We start from the raw sequence: 15,867 nt of genomic DNA on the forward strand, positions 1-15,867 counted from the left end.
CCCAATATAGTCCAATAGTCCATAGCAGTCGTGAGTTATCAGCAGAACTGATAAAGGTCAGAAGTCACTGACTTGAGCTTTTTACAGCTCAGCATATTAATATGGCATTACTTTTTATACCTCATGGTTACACTTTTCTGCTGGATGGTTAAAACTAAGTTAAAGCAAGACCTATATAACTAGAAATGCACCTTTTGCTATCTGACAAGGTCAGTCGAATCCCCTCAGGGTGCAATAAAACTTTCAAGTGCATCCCTCTCTGGTGAGCAGAGGCCCCCTGGGCTGACGGGGCCACCTGAACATTTCACTCCCTCAGTGCTGTGCGTCAACAGTAACCACGATTTATCAGCCTCTTCCAGCGCAAATCACATACCACTCCTGAGGTAGGAAAGATGTCGCTAACACTCCCTTCGGCTTCCCACGACACTGTCACTCGACCATATGTCCCTTTCAGGCGCTCAACATTCAAGGTGACAAGGCTATCTTGCTCCATTTCTTCCACTTGTTTATATAATGAGTTCTGCCAAAATACACAAAGTCACCATAGTTACCTCGAGTATCAAAGCAGTCTTCATTTCATGTCATTATACTGCTGCATACATCACAGTACAAAATAACACAAAACAGAAGGTGAAAACTAACAGTTAAAAACAACAATGCAAGGATGCCCAGGATTAAAGCATTCATATTAAGGTAAGTAAAATACTAAAGCCAATAAAAAAGTGTTAATTTCTATAGCATTATTTTTATTTTTGTCTTCATGTTTACATATTTTTCAGATTTGCTAGTACTTTTTTGCCCTCACTCTTATACTTAGAATGCACACATTTTTCTTTAAACTAGCACACAGCACAGGAAAGCTGTGGAACAGAAAGGCCAGGCATCGGGCAGCTGGAGGACCTCTGCTCCCCGGGTGAGATGCGGCCTTCCTCCACGCCACTGTTTTCCACTGGCACCGTAGCGTTGGCCCTACATGGTCTCCAACACGCCATCCCGGCATGACAGTGTTCCGAGAATTAGGGTCTCTTTCTGATCATGGGCAAATGTCTCTCACCTTAAATCCACATCCTCCGGCACGTTCCTGAGAGCCCGTCTACTTCTACCGAGGCACTGAACTCTGAGCTCATAGTCTTCACGACGCCCAGAGATCCCCCCTCACCTCGCCTTAGAAGCCCTTTCTTCTCATCTGTGCACCCGACTTAATGTTTGTCCCAAACTGATTTCAAGCTCTGTGTGACTGTACCATTTTTCACAAAACACATGAAACACCTCTGGTCAATTATTTAAGTGAGTTTTTCCTTACAAAGGACACTCCAGGTAATCCCTGCTTCCATACCAAAGGCTCCTCAGTAGCCAAGGAGGCACGAATATGGAGCATACAGACATTGTTATCGTTCCAAAAGGATTCTTCATGTCTTTTTACTAGGATAATCTGAAAAAGACTTTCTCATTAATTTCTCAAAGCTTGTAAAAGCTATCTAGAACGCTAATTAGAGATCCTATCCTATGATGTATTTTACACAAAACTTTACCACTTTGTTACAGGTGTTAATTAGAGTGGAGACCCTAACTTAGGCTGTTTTACACAAAATTCTAACACTTTGTTACAGGTGTTGCATAGCAATAAAATCTTGCTCAAGACAATCAAACATTCCTGAAGAAAATGCCTTGATTTTAAAATATGCATATAGCTATTGAGAAAACACAATATCTTTTTCTTTCTTCTTTTTTTTAAGAGGACTTTTCCAGTCTTTTTAAAAGAGGACTCCATGTATTCCGGGCATGAGAGCTGCTAAAGTTAGGCCTGGAAACACTCAAGACATCTCACCACCTCTGAAGATCTCTGGAGCTGTCCAGACAGCAGCCCTGCACCAAGGAATTCTGCAGAGCACAGAGAAGCCCAACTCCTGCCCCTCGCAGGGTGACAGATGGTGCCTGGGGTGCTAGGAATCTGGTGCTGAGCCCTGCGGGTGGCAGGTGCGCCCACCGCAGCCCCAGGCAGGACGGCCTGGTACAGCTCCGAGCCTCCTGGCAGGCTTCCCTGCACACCTGACGTGACCCTCTCACGTCAGGGACAGAGGCCCAGCAGTGCTCAGAGCAGGGCCCTGGCTCCCGTGCTTTTCAATCTCAATAAAAGGAGAGAAACGACGACTGACAGTGCCATAACAGAGGAGAGGAGAGGTGAGAGGATGGAGTAGACGGTGGGGCTTAGGGTCTCAGCCCGGAAGGCTGTCTGGGTGGGCCTCCTCCTCAACTGCACAGGTGGGACGGGGTCCTCCTCCATCCTGATTCCCCCAACAGAGGCCTCACCCCGGGTGTACACCGCCTGCCCAGAGCACCACCCACACATGGCTGCCGAGCCACGAATGCGGCTAGTCTAGGTGCAAAACTTATGCTGGAGTTAAACACAAGGATGAACTGTTTTACCAAGAACTGCACGCAGATTTCACATCGAAATGCTAGCATTTCAGACATGTTGCGTTCAGTGGAATATTCATCAGACCTTCTTCTTCTCCTTTTCTAAATGTGTCTACAAGAAACTTTAAAGTCGTGTGGGTGCCTCTCACATTTCTACTTGGCCTGAGCCGTGGGGACCTGCCCTGAACTCCAGGGACGGGTCGCCTGGACTTCATGATCAGACACTTGCAAACAGTGGCCCCAACATGCATTTGCACATCCGGCCTCCCATCTGGGCCCGCACCTCCTACGCTGTCCGCACCATGGGGGGACAATTCCTGCCTCCCCAGCCTGCCGGCTTTTCTGAATGCACTCGTTGTCATGGCCCATTTACTGCACATTCTCCATCCTCGAGCCATACTCGGGCGTTTTGTATTTCCTTGATTTTATCAGTACAGATTTGCAACATGTAACGATCACATTTTTTTTTTTTTAGAATCAAAAACTTAGTTGTTTATTTCCTCACTTTTTTTTTCTCCATGATTTTATTGAGAGACAAATAGCAATGAGACAGTTTCAAATCAAATTGGTAGGACAGTTTCAATAATTAACACTTTGCATACTCTCTTCCTAGTGGTTATTTGCTAGGATTACATTTGTTGTGGGGCGTCGGTACCTACACACAACACACCTTAATGCTACTTTCCTTTTTCTCTTTCCTGCATCTCTTGACTCCCATGCGCAAAAAATTTACTTACTTCTTGTCATTTATCTTTTATTTTACTCTTTAATTTGTATCTTGGTTTTTTCACACACAAGAAGCCACGCGATGCGGAAGCTGTGCCTGATTTTCCTCACTGAACATTCCGGTCTCGAGGCGCGTCCACCTTCCCACAGGTGACCCGAGCGTCCCCTCTCTGAGGCAGGAGAGCACTGTGCCAAGACCACACTTTCGCTCCCTGCTCACCGGCCGACGGACACACCGGCCGCTCACAAGCCTTGGCCCTGCTGGGCCAGGCTGCTGTGCACACGGGGGAGTGAGTGCGCATCAGTGGAATGCGCTGACTTTAACTCCTTTGGGAAGATACCTAGAAGGGGAATCACTGGGTCAAATGGAATTTCTTCTATATTTAACTTAATTTCCATTTTTTAAATGTGAGTCAGTACGAGCTAGAACCCTTCCAAGGACTTCACGTTTGCTCGGAAGTCAAAGGCACCGAGGTGCTAAGGCTCGTGCGGGACAGTGCTGCCACCTCCAGGCTGAGGGCCGGCCTCAAGCAGGCCCTCGCGAGGCCAGAGCTGCTAAGCAGCCCGCTGTCCTTGAGTTGCTGGCAAAAAGCACGGCTTATGCCAACACCTGCTTTCTTCTGGGAGCCTGGTAGTTTGGTAGGCACCAGGCACAGGGTGCCTACATGCCCAACCTCCAACTAGAGCCTCAGCCCTTGAGCCTTCCAGTAGGCCTCTCTGTGACAAGGTTGCATGTACCTTTGCAGGGCGTCCGGCATGACTCCCCTGCAAGGGGGCTCCCGGGTGCTTGTGCCTGGCTTCTCCTGAATTGCATCCACAAGCAGAAATGCACCTCACCTTGGTGATTTTCTGCTGCTCGCTCTACTATCACAAACACAACGAGCATGAGGAGCGCTAAGTGTTACGGGTGCTCAGAAGGTGTTGTCAGCACTGTGGGTGCCACAGGCATCCCCAACATGGGGTCCCCTCAGGTCATCTCCGCTGCGCACCAGCTCCAGCCACTGTAGCCTCTTCTGGGCTGCTCCCAGAGGCCAGGACTCATTGCAGGCCTCGTCTCAGCTGCCCTCCCTGGTGTGCACACAGCTCACTCCCGACCCCCGTGGGCCTTGCTCCCCTGTCACCTGCAGGCCTCTGCTCTCCTGTCACTTACCCCTTGGCCCCGCCTGACTGCTCTGTGCTGGGTTTCCCCACCAGTACCCTCCCCTCTCCTGTCCCTGTGTGTCCCACCAGCCTGTAGCCTGCTTAGGTCCAGGGCATTTCCCTACGTCTTTGCTGTCTCCCCGTCTCTCAGGTTTAAGGACCAGAGGATGGAGACGTTTACTACTTTATTCTGTCACATAATTCAGCCTCTGAGACAGTGGCTGGCACATCCACATATCAGTCTTTGTTATAGTCTGCTGCATGAAGACATGAATGAGCGGATGATGGCTGGATGGGCCCAGGACTCAGTTCTAGCCAACAAAGTATAGCGTAAGTGTAAGTGTAAGGAGTTTTTCTAGAGGCTTTAGGAAACTTCTCCCTCAACTGAAAAGCACCTCTCTGTTCCTAACTGGACACAAACAGAAAGCAGTAGCTCAAACCATAACATCGGTTTTCAACCAAGAGAAGGACCACTTTGCATCAATCAATGGAAGGGAAAGGGGGCCTGAGCAGTGGCGAAGGACACTGCACAGCACGCCAGCTTGCCTCGCATAGACGCCCTCTTAAACCAGCGGAGTCAGGCTTTGCTTCCACACAGAGGACTGCAGAGGGAGACAGCTGAGGACTGCAGACACAGCTCCAGGTGGTGATGAGAGCACACTGCCGGGGCGGGATGAAGGAAGCCCGTGGCAGGGAGGCTGACCTCTGGTTCACAACCGGGCATGGGAGGCTTCGTACAGCTCTCCTGCCTCGGGACAAGGGCATCTAGACACACACAATACACGCACAGATGGCTCTGTCACCAACCACAATCATCAATCTATCTGTATGTGACTGACAGGTTACAGGGCTTTCAGAACCTGTTCAGCCCTTGTGCTCTGCTAAGGCATAAGCACATAAAAGATTAACACAGCCTAGAGTATAGGGCCGGATCTGCAAATGTCAGCAGGCATCACCTTAGCGTGCAGAGTCCGGGGAAATCAGTGGCCCACATAGAGAGAAAAGCTGAGAACATGCAAAGCACCGCCCACTGTGCCTCGCTGCATGCAGATTCAGACCTGACTCACCAGCACCTGCCAGCTGGAGCGTGAGCGTGGAGCTCCCGGGCTCTTACCTGGGCAAACGCAACCACTCCATAGGCGTCATCGTTAGACAGGATTGTTATTTTCACAGAGCCTTGGCTGCCGATCTCTGCCCCTCCTGTGGGGTTTTTAAGCTGCACCCTGAAGGACTCCTCCTCTTCTGGAACCAAATCATCCAGGATATTCACTGCTATTATAGCTTCTCTGTTGCCGGGTTCAAATACCAGTTCACCTGAGCTGGCGAGACAAGTACGCACACAATAAGTAAACAACATCCAAGGTAAGATATATGCATAGCAGATTCATTGTGGAACTCATTACTGAATAACATTATTCTGAAGGATTATAATAGTTCATAAATAAAAATGTAATCCAACACAAGCAGAGAATACAGTGAACTTGGCAGAACAGATAGGAGAAATTGGGTGATAACCACATTTCTGACTGATAAAATAGTCACCAGGGCTGAGAACTCGCTGCTACAGAACTGCGGTGGACACAAGGGCAGCAGGTGGGCTGTGGGGCCTACCTGGGGACAAAGTCGGACTGGCTGGAGACGGAGGCCAGCTCCAGCACGAAGGCGTGGGGGTCACCTGCCACCGAGATCAAGCTCCTGCTGGAATTCAGAGACCTCACTGTGACAGCTGCTGCAGCGTGCGCAGAGGGGGCTTCCAGCAGGAAAGAGAATCGGTTCTGCCCCGAATCCCAGCAGTAAAGAGTGGACACCTCTGGGCCGGTCAGAAGTACATGGGCTGCGCAGAGGGAAAGAAAACACAACCAGAGACATGAAGTCCGCACCACACTCTACTGGGTCCCAAGCAAAACCCTTTCAACTTTCAAAGTTCCACTTGTACTTTTTCTTTATTTTTATCTTAGTTTTAAGACAGAGTCTAAGTCACTAAATTGCCCATAAAGAGTTTCATGTTGAGATCCTCCTACCTCAGCCTTCAGAGTGCTGGGATTATAGGAGTACACTACCATACCCAGCTCCTTTGTGATTTCTAAAGTAAGTATAGTTCCATTTCTGAAATAACTGAGCATACATAATCATTTTTGAGTATTGTGGAATCATCAAATTCAGACTGACAGTATAACTGATTTTTTTTTTTCCTGGAGCTTTTGTATTGTGTTTATTCTTCATTTAGCTTTTAAAACACTACCATAATATTGAAACAAAAACAATAGCAAGTAGTGAGTGTGTGATGATTTTAGTCCTCACATTCACTACTGCTCCCTACGTGCCAGCAGTGAGCACTATTCACAGCCCCACTAAGAGGTCTGACATTGAACACCTCCTCCAGGATGGTGTTCGTCATCCTCACAGGCTTCTCCATCATAATGGCGCCGTCTTTCCTGATTTGGATCAAAGTCCACCACTTCTACCTGATCCATTTCATCGGCCTCTTCTACTTCCTTCCTCTCAGGTAAGAGTTTTTCCAGCAATGAGAGTTTATCAGGAGAGAGAAAGCCATTTTCAGGAAAGTTTACCTTAAATTCAATGATTAGATGACCCTTTTCATATGGTCTACGATAAATGGCCTGCCTTCATTTAGCACACACTTGATGGCTCCATGCTTGACAATTTGACCTGGATGAGAGGTGATGACTATCATTCAGCTGTCAAGAGTGGATATTGGCTTTTGGAAGCCACACAGTGCTTCAACTGGCTGTGCAGCCATACACACAAAAAGATCTCCTCGTCGAGTAAAAACAGCAGTCCTTCTGATCTAACACAATGATAGTATCTCCTGGCTCCAGCCCTGGTTCTTGGTCTCCTTCACCATGGAATGTTATCTTCTGGCCATCTTTCATGCCTTTGTCAAGATGCACTTCTAGAATCTTCTTTTCTCTAGATATCTTCCTTCTGTTTCAGCTCTTACATCTGTCTTCAGGGCTGATGCGTTCTCCATGGCCCTGGCACTCCATGCACACAGATGAATTTGCTGAACCATTCCAGGTCCTATCTGATGAATCCTTATTTGCATCCCAGTACCTCGGCAGTTGGGACAGCACTCCACAGCTCCTTTCTTACCACCTTGGCCTTCACATTTGTCACAATCACATTCTTTTGCAGAGCGAATTTCCTGTGGCACCATTATATAAATCTTCTAAGGTAGCTGGGAGCTGATGCACCACATTTTTACCTCTCCTTTCTCTTTGCATCCTTCCTCCTCCTCCAGAAAACATGTCAAAGCTATCCATCGGGGGGATCCAAAACTGCCGCCTGCTCCATCCTCCTTAATTGCCTGTTCTCCTCCTTTGTCATACAATTCCCTTTTCTTGGCATCAGAGAGAACTTTATAAACTTGAGAAATCTGTTTAAACTTTTCACCTTCATTTGGATTCTTATCAGGATGGTACTTTAAAGCCAGTTTCCTGTAGGCCTTTTTTAGTTCTTCTCGGGGAGCATTGGGTTTGACCCCCAAAACGTCATAATAAGTCGTTTCCTTCACCATTTTCTACAGGTGGCGAGCGGGCTAGGCTGTGGTTGGGTAGGCAGGAAGGAGCGGGTTGCCATGCGCAGACTAAGCAGCCACCACTCCTCCACCTCTCAGCGCGTTCTGGAAAGTTCTGTCCGAAATTTTTAAGAAAAAGAAATTACTGGCTGATAAAACTCAGATGGATTTGGACTCTTTTGTACCCTTCTCAATGTTTATTTAAAAGTGGCTTTTTAAAAGTGAAAAATATCTATAATCCCATCACAAATGTTTCACTTTCATGTTTTTATTTCCTGTCACCACTCATATGAATTTAAAATTGATAGCTGTAAGCAGTATACGTAAAACTTCTCAACCACTGTATTTATATTCATAATTTTGATGCATACATAATAATCATGAAGTTGATCTTTAAGACATATTTAGTAATTCTCACACATTTATTATTTGTTGTTTCATATTTAAGTTTCCAAGTTTAGAGAAAGACCCTTTCTCTTTTCTTCCCGTACTGGGGGAACTGAACCCAAGAATTTCACATTCTGCTGCACCCCAAGCCCTCCTCCATTTTTTACTTTAGGGTGGGGCCTCACTAAGGTGCCCAGTTTGAGCTTGAGCTCTCAATCCTCCTGCCTCAGCCCCCCAGAATGCTGGGATTGCAGGCGTGTGTCACCAGGCCCAGCGTGCGCGTCTTTACAAGATGTGAGTAAGCGCACTGCGCACACTGCTACCAAGCGCCATCCGATGGCAAGGAGGCCTGAAAGGATCACAGTGCGTCCTGATCCACTTTATTCACTGGGTCTGCTCCAGGCAGCGTCGGACTTTCCACAAAGTCCTAATGACCTTGGAAGGTACATGCTTTGAGTCCGTTCAGGAGAATGAGGCCGCCGCAGCAGCACTGCCAGAGACTCACGAGGACTTCCAGAACTGCGTCAGAGAGGGCAGAAATAACGGGCTAAGTGGGGCTGAAACAAAGGCAGGCTCTTGGGGGCATAATGGTAATGCCTTACAGTACGTGTCCATCAACAGATGGGTGGAGAAATAAATGTGGGATTTATGTATAATGAAACATTATGTTGCTACAAAGAAGCACATAAATTTGAGTCATTAGTTAGAAAACAGATGCATCGTGAGACCATAAGGTTAAGTGAAATAAACCTGACAAGCTAAAACATCACATGGTTTCTCTTATATGGGAACCCACAGAACAAATGAATTAAAGAGAAAAAAATAGATAATAGGAAAAAAAGAGAGAGAAATCTTTTGCAAATGGGAAGAAGGCACAGAGATGGAGAAAGGGATGCCAGGGGAGGGGAAATGCACTGAAGTGTGATAAGTTAGCCCATGTGCCCACTGCAGGTCCTGGCCCAATCCCTACATGGTAAAATGTTTCCTGACACTAAGGGCAACCTGGAAAGTGATCAGTCTTGAAAAGCTGAGATGAAAAAGTCGGTACCCAGCCAGCCTTTCCTTGCTGTATCAGCCTTCCAGCGTAGCCACGGAGCAAGACAACAGCAACAGTAGGCAAGGCAGGCACAGGCCGGGCAGGGCCGCACTTGGGAGCCCTAGTTTCCAAAGCTGATTGTTTTCCAGCTTGGTCTTATTTTGGAGGAAAGAAGGTACAAACATATACTAATAAAATCAAAAATTAGAGAAAAACTACACAATCAAATATACAAAATACAAATAATGTATTTTTTAAATGTATTTAGTACAGGGTCTACAGGGTCTCACTACACAGATCAGACTCCTAGTGATCCTTCCTGTTTTTCAGCCTCCCAAGTGCTGGGATTACAGGTGGGTGCCACCACGCCCAGTCTCATTCCCTGTCTCAGCATGTCCCTGGGGTGGGGCCGGAGCGGCAGGCTGGGGATCAAAGCCCCGGCCCTTGCATCTACCTAAACAGGAGCTTTAATGTGCTGAGCTATCTGGCCAGCTCCAAACAATGAGTTTAGATATTCATATTTGTAGGTAATTCTTCCTGTTCATAGCAATTAATTTAAGTGCAGTTAAGTAGTACAGTTTAGTAAAATACTACATAAACAGTAAAGAACGTCAAGGAGGGTGCTATCCATGCACTTAGACCTTTAAGTGGCAATGCATCCTGCATAAACCCTTGTTAAAGCTAGAGACATTCAGAAAAGAACAAAGTCAGATGGACCTCGACACCCCTGAGCTTAGCTGATGCACAAGCTCAAACAATACCATGAACTAGCATGACCTAAACACCACCAGCGATGGGGCAGGACCGTCTAGCAGTGGACCCTGCTTGCTGCTTTTCCATCTGACCCAAAGGCCATTTTATAATCAAGCGCTGCACACGTCACATAATTAACTGAACCCTGCAATGCAGGGCTGCAGTCCCCCGTTCAAGGTCTATTTCTTACTGAACTTAGCTTACTTCCACAGCATTATGATGTCAATAATGGAAAAGTGAACGCATGCAGAAAATATTTTCTTGGAAAATAAACATTTGTATTATAGAGGAGCAAGAAACTCAGCCAGAGAATTCACAAGGAAAATATCCTACATGCTATGCTCGAGAACCAAATTTGAGCTGGCACTGGCTATAGAACCCTCCTCCACCTAGTGAAGCTGTAAGAAACAAGCAAGGGCGTCAAGGAAGGCGCCTGGAGGAGCCAGCGCAGAGCGTGTAGGCAAAGAGATGTTTCAGGACTCTGGGCCTGAGAGTTAGCAAGCCTTCCTGACACCCACAGATCTGGGATGCAAAGGGGGAACCCACGAGGGCGAGGGGAGTCAGGAGAGCTGCATGGGAAGCAGCACCCTCAGAGAGGAGTGAGTTCCTGAGAGAGGGCTCTGGGGCGGGTCTGGGACAAAGGTCGCCCACTCCACTGGGCGCTGTGCAGCATCCTGAGGTAGGGAAGGTGACCGCTGGCACCAGGCCTGGTAATCAGGATTCATATGGTCTCGGGCACATAGGCCATGCCAAGCACAGCATCTCTGGATCTCCACATGCCTTGAATTACTAATGGAGCACATTATTTGTGGGGACAGAGAAAGTGACACTTCATTCAGGTGATTTCTGAAGTTGATTTCCAGAGGTGATCATTCGTGCTGATAGAGATAAGTATCTGTCCAGCAGCATGAAGAGTGTAGAAGTTTAAATGAGACTAAAGTGAAGGGCTAGAATAGGATTTGGGATGGAATAAGTGTTACTACAGAGTTCATACTTTTTTTACTACTTTTCCCAAATATGCTCCTTCAAATTCTCTTAGAAGAGCAGAGCTGAACAAGGCTGGCTGTGCCGCCCCTTCTGTCACACTACGTAATCTCCTCCTACATCACTCCACCTCTGCTGTGGGGAACGACCCTCCGTCCTGATGAACTCCCACATACGCCTACTGTTGAGCATGCTCCTCAAGCTCCTCCTAGGAAGGCTTACTCCAAGGCATCTGCAGTTCACCATACCCAGCCAGATGCAGCCCCAGTGCCTCCAAACGCTGGTCCTGCTGCAGGTGAGACCGTGACCACCAGAGCGTGGTATATGCACGTCTTGTGGAAACCAGGGTCACCCGCAGCACCTTCTTTCCTGCCATCAGCTCCGGGGCTTGCATGTGAGGCATCTCTTGGACCCGACTACTGGGGTTCTACCTGCAATGCCCGCCCTCCCCTGCTCCCTACTCCCAGATCTCTAGTTGGAAGTGAGACACAAACCTCCAGTGTGTTTCCAGACAAACTCCTTTACACGTGTCTCAGCATGCCGCGCGGGGCCCCCTGCCTCTCTGGGTTGGGCCTTGGGTCTGGGGCCCTCTGCATGGGCTATGATCCTCTGGCCGCACTTCTCTCAGGCCAGCTTTTGCCTCCTTCACTCCTACCCAGCCTGGACTTGTCAACTGAAGGATTCTTGCCTAAGAAAACTTTCCAACTGGTTCCTCAAACCAGGTCAAATCCTCTCCATTTTGTCTTATGAAGGTGTTTTATTCCCTTCCTCCATGGCAGTTATGTGTTGATAGTGTAGGTAGCTACACTCTCATTTCAGGGTGTCAGTGTGTGTGTGTGTGTGTGTGTGTGTGTGTGTGTGTGTGACATTTCTCTGACACATAGATCTGTGATTTTGTTTTACCTTTTCCCCAAAATCTACCACTTTGGCAATAATTGGCAGGTAAAAACACCTATCAGCTTCGATCCCCAGCACCACAAAACAAAAACAAAAAACCACCCATCAACTCATATGGGAGAGAAAAAAAGAAAGGATAAGGGAAAGATAAATTTTCATGCTCTTGGTTATAGTCACTCTTCCTCTTTCATCTAAAGAATTCAGTCACCAATCAATAATCTCTGTCAAGTCATTAACCAAAAAACCCCCACATGATCCTCATAGTCACGGCTCCAATCTAATAGTTTTAATAAAATATTTGATGCATTCAAAATAAGAAAGCCTTTGAACATTATTTAATACATAATTTCAGCTTTCAGGGGATCTGTAATAAGCCATTCTAAATAATTACCTGCAGTCTTTTCATACTTCTAAAACCTCAGGTCGCAGAAACAAAAGGCATAAAGAAGCCTCACAACGGGCCCCTTAATAAACCTCTGGCAGAGGTCTCCACACATTCTTTTAGAAAGTGTGCCTATTATACATATTTTTAATAAAATCTTTAAAGAGAATTCTGTAACTCTAATTAATGGCCCATCTCAGCAGCGCACTCCAACCTTAAAAACATCCATTAGACAACTACTTTGAATAATAATAAGGGACTCAAGCAGACACAGGTTTTCCCTTGAAAACCTGAAGTATAAGTTAAAGGCACAAAATTAAAAGAGAAGTAGAAAAAACTGAACAGATTCATGATGACAGACACACCCTGCGCTCATAAATCAACTGTCAGGTGAAAGCAAAGTCAGTGACGCTGTACGGCACGGGCCACACCCCACTGAATGCCCACACTGGAGTGTGCGCCATGTACAGAAGCTGCATGAGGAGGTGACCAGTAGGACAGACGGAAGCAGGACCGCGGCAGGCACGCTGGCCAAGACGGGAAAGCACGTGGCAGTGTGGAGGGAGGGAAGGGCCGGGAGCAGGGGCTCCGGACGCAGGCTGAGGACAAGGCAGGCAACATGGAGATGAAATACGATGAGACTTTTTAAAACTATTAAAAATTAGAGGCAAATGACCTGCAATTCCTGGTCAGGGCTGAAGTGACCTAATGTGATGGTGTGCAAACTTCCCAAAAGAAAGCAGCTGGCCAGCACCTAAAAGCAGAGCTCTGAAACCGGTGTTTGCTGAAGCCTTCTCTTCAGAGCATTTCAGCCTTGTACCCTTGGATTCCCAGGAGTTCAACCACCTGCCACCAGAAGGTTCCCAACAGCAAGACCCCTTTCCATCTCCCCCAGCCACCTGCTGGGGCTCTTACAGCACTCCAAGCCAAGGCTCTGAGACCCGAGCTCATCACAATTCCAGCTGCAAGCATCTCCCATGTTCTGAGTTCAGTGCTGCCCTCCTCTCAGTTGTGACCATGCCAGGCGTGAAATGCTGGCTCCCCCACCACACAGCTGGCAAGGACTGCTGAGCCTTCCCTGCAAAACTCTCTCTACTCTACGAATCCCTACTTCACACTGCCTACCCCAGCGCGGCGTCTCCTCAGCATTATCTGGGCAGGCGACGGCACCCATACTGCTTTACACAGCAGGGTGAGGGCTCCATGAAGCGCAGCTGGGCCCACCACTTCTCTTTGAAATCATGCCTCTAACCAATGCTCAGGGGGCTCTTTAGGAACCCCTGGGAGTCCTCAAGACCCTGTGAGAAAACGTATAAGGTCCATTCTGTTCTCAAGAGTAAGTTGCTGCTTGTCTACTTCACCCCCATTCTTTCATGGGTCTGTTGTCAAACTCTCGGTGGTTCTGAAGGATAATAGAGCAACAGGCTGACAGGAGATAGAGCGAAATCCAGAAGTCAACAGACGGACGCCGCCCAGATCTCACACTGACTGAGTCTCCCTTATCTGAAATGTGTAAAACCAGGAGAGTTTTAAGTCTCGAGAGTTTTTTTTAGACTTTGAGGATATATGAATATATAAACGAGATATCTTGGGGATGGGATCCAAAATCTAGCCACAAAGTTTATTTGCAGTTCATATATGTGTTATGAATATACCCTGAAGGTAGTTTTGTGCAATGTTTTTAATAATCTTGTGCTCAAAGTTTCATGGTGTAGAATTTTTCATTCCTGCCACCATGTCAATGTTCGAGAGGTTTCAGCTTTCAGAGTATTTCAATTTTCAGACGTTGACACTAGAAATGCTTAGCCTGTGCACAGAATCTCAAGGATGTTGAAGTCACAGCAATGGGAGAGGTGGCTGCTCAGCGCTGAAAGGAAGGGGGAAAGGGAGTTTCAGCTGAAGGGTTCCAACTTGCGTCGTCGGAAGACCTGGGGTCCCGCAGATGGCATGGTGCGTGCAAGCAGTGTAAGGTGCCCTTGCTGTTTGCTGAGAGAGCAGGACCTTGAGTGTTCTCCCGACACACAGGGGCAAATGTGGGAGGCGAGGAGAGGCTGGTCAGCTTGGTCAGAGCGGCCACTTCAGAGTGTGTGGACATAGTGAAGCACCACACTGCAGAGCTCACATGGACGTAAGATTTATCGGACAACCACACTTAAGTACAGCTGGAGAAAATAAGCGAAGGAGTTCAACTGAAGAGACCAGATGGCTCTGATTAAAGCAGTCAGCAAAGATATATTACACCATATATATGTATCCATCTATCCATCTATCTATCTACCTATATACATAAAAATTTTTTAAATACCACACATGACATATGATTTTGTACTGGAAATAGAAGGGTTTTCTTAACTAAATTGTGTTATTGATGTTTATACATAATGCATATATTATCGTCATTTTAAAATAAATTTAGGAAGATATTTTAAAATTTCCCTGTTCTAATCTCATAAATACCACTGGATAAGATCCACACAAACAAAAGTGCTCTGAGCTTCTCAAACAGTGAAAAGTGCAAGTTTCTGAGACCTCACACCTGGTAACAGCAGGAGCACCCGTGTGCAGGCCGGCTGGGCCTCTGGGGCCTAGGGGAGGGTGTCCCCAAGCTCAGCACCGCAGGGCCGTCAAGGCCCTCCCAGCGGGACCCTTCTGCTGCTCCCTTGGCCTGGGCCCTCCCTCGCCAGTCCTCTCAGGTACCGCATCCCCCTAAAGGCCCTGCATTGGTGCAGGGATTGCGTGAAGAAGCTGCTGACACCGCCCACCCGCAGAGGAAGCCTGACCAGGAGCCGGGGACCCCTTCACAGCCCACCATGGTGACACTGCTGAGCCTGAAGTGACCCACAGCCTCCCGGCAGCAGAAGGGCTAGAGGTCTCTGTGGCAGTCTCTGCTTCCGAGGCTACAGCTGTGAGAAATGTCACCTACGTTTCTGAAATGTAGCTGGAATACAGGACGAGGAGGGGCCCCGGGCTCCTGGGGGCTCAGGAGACAGAGCAGGGGCCGCAGCAGAGCCCTCCCTGTCAGTGCCTGAGTTGTCAACAGTTTCTTCAGTGCAAGAATCTGCTGTCCCCTTATAGAGGCGTTCAGGTTTTAAAAAGACATATTTATACCAGTCTTCATTTTTCTCTAAACAAAAGAGCATCAAAAGAAATGCACTCCCTATTCTTCATTAATAGTCTCCTCCATAATCTACAGCGGTCCCTCACCTGTTGGGGAGGTTATGTTATAGACACCCCCACGAAAAGCACACATCAGCAAAATAGTGATGTTATAATTACTTTACTATTTGTATATATTTTAAGACTTTATAAACCCTTCCCACACTCTTATAAACCTTTCCCACACTTTTAAAAACACTCTAATGTTCTTAGATTTCCTAAATTTGTAAACTTGGGTAATTTTAACAATATTCTTATACTGTACAGGACTGCAAAATCCCACAATATAGCGAAAAATCCTTGATAAGTAATTTAGATTAATATTTTCGATGTATAAAAGTACATGTGTAAGGCCTGTACACTGAAAAATGTACCACTGAATCCTAATAGACATTAGAGAACACTTAAATGTCTGTAGCACTGTCCTGTGTTCCTAGAAGGAAAGTTTTT

General features: G+C 47.1%; 1 protein-coding gene and 1 pseudogene across 1 annotated transcript in view; both read right to left on the bottom strand.

The window, feature by feature from the left end:
* The window catches only part of Adgrv1 (adhesion G protein-coupled receptor V1), a 479,349-nt gene that overhangs the window by 349,706 nt on the left and 113,776 nt on the right, over positions 1-15,867 (bottom strand). The window contains exons 50-52 of the mRNA XM_004644067.2: positions 5,896-6,118; positions 5,399-5,603; positions 374-520 (exon numbers count right to left, since the gene is read on the bottom strand). Of these exons, the coding sequence (XP_004644124.1) occupies positions 374-520; positions 5,399-5,603; positions 5,896-6,118 (575 nt within the window). The remainder of the gene's footprint in view (positions 1-373; positions 521-5,398; positions 5,604-5,895; positions 6,119-15,867) is intronic.
* LOC111813475 lies at positions 6,636-7,396 on the bottom strand (annotated as a pseudogene).

The sequence above is a fragment of the Octodon degus genome, unplaced genomic scaffold (genome assembly GCF_000260255.1).
Source record: "Octodon degus isolate 3935 unplaced genomic scaffold, OctDeg1.0 scaffold00190, whole genome shotgun sequence".
Taxonomy (NCBI): Eukaryota; Metazoa; Chordata; class Mammalia; order Rodentia; family Octodontidae; genus Octodon; species Octodon degus.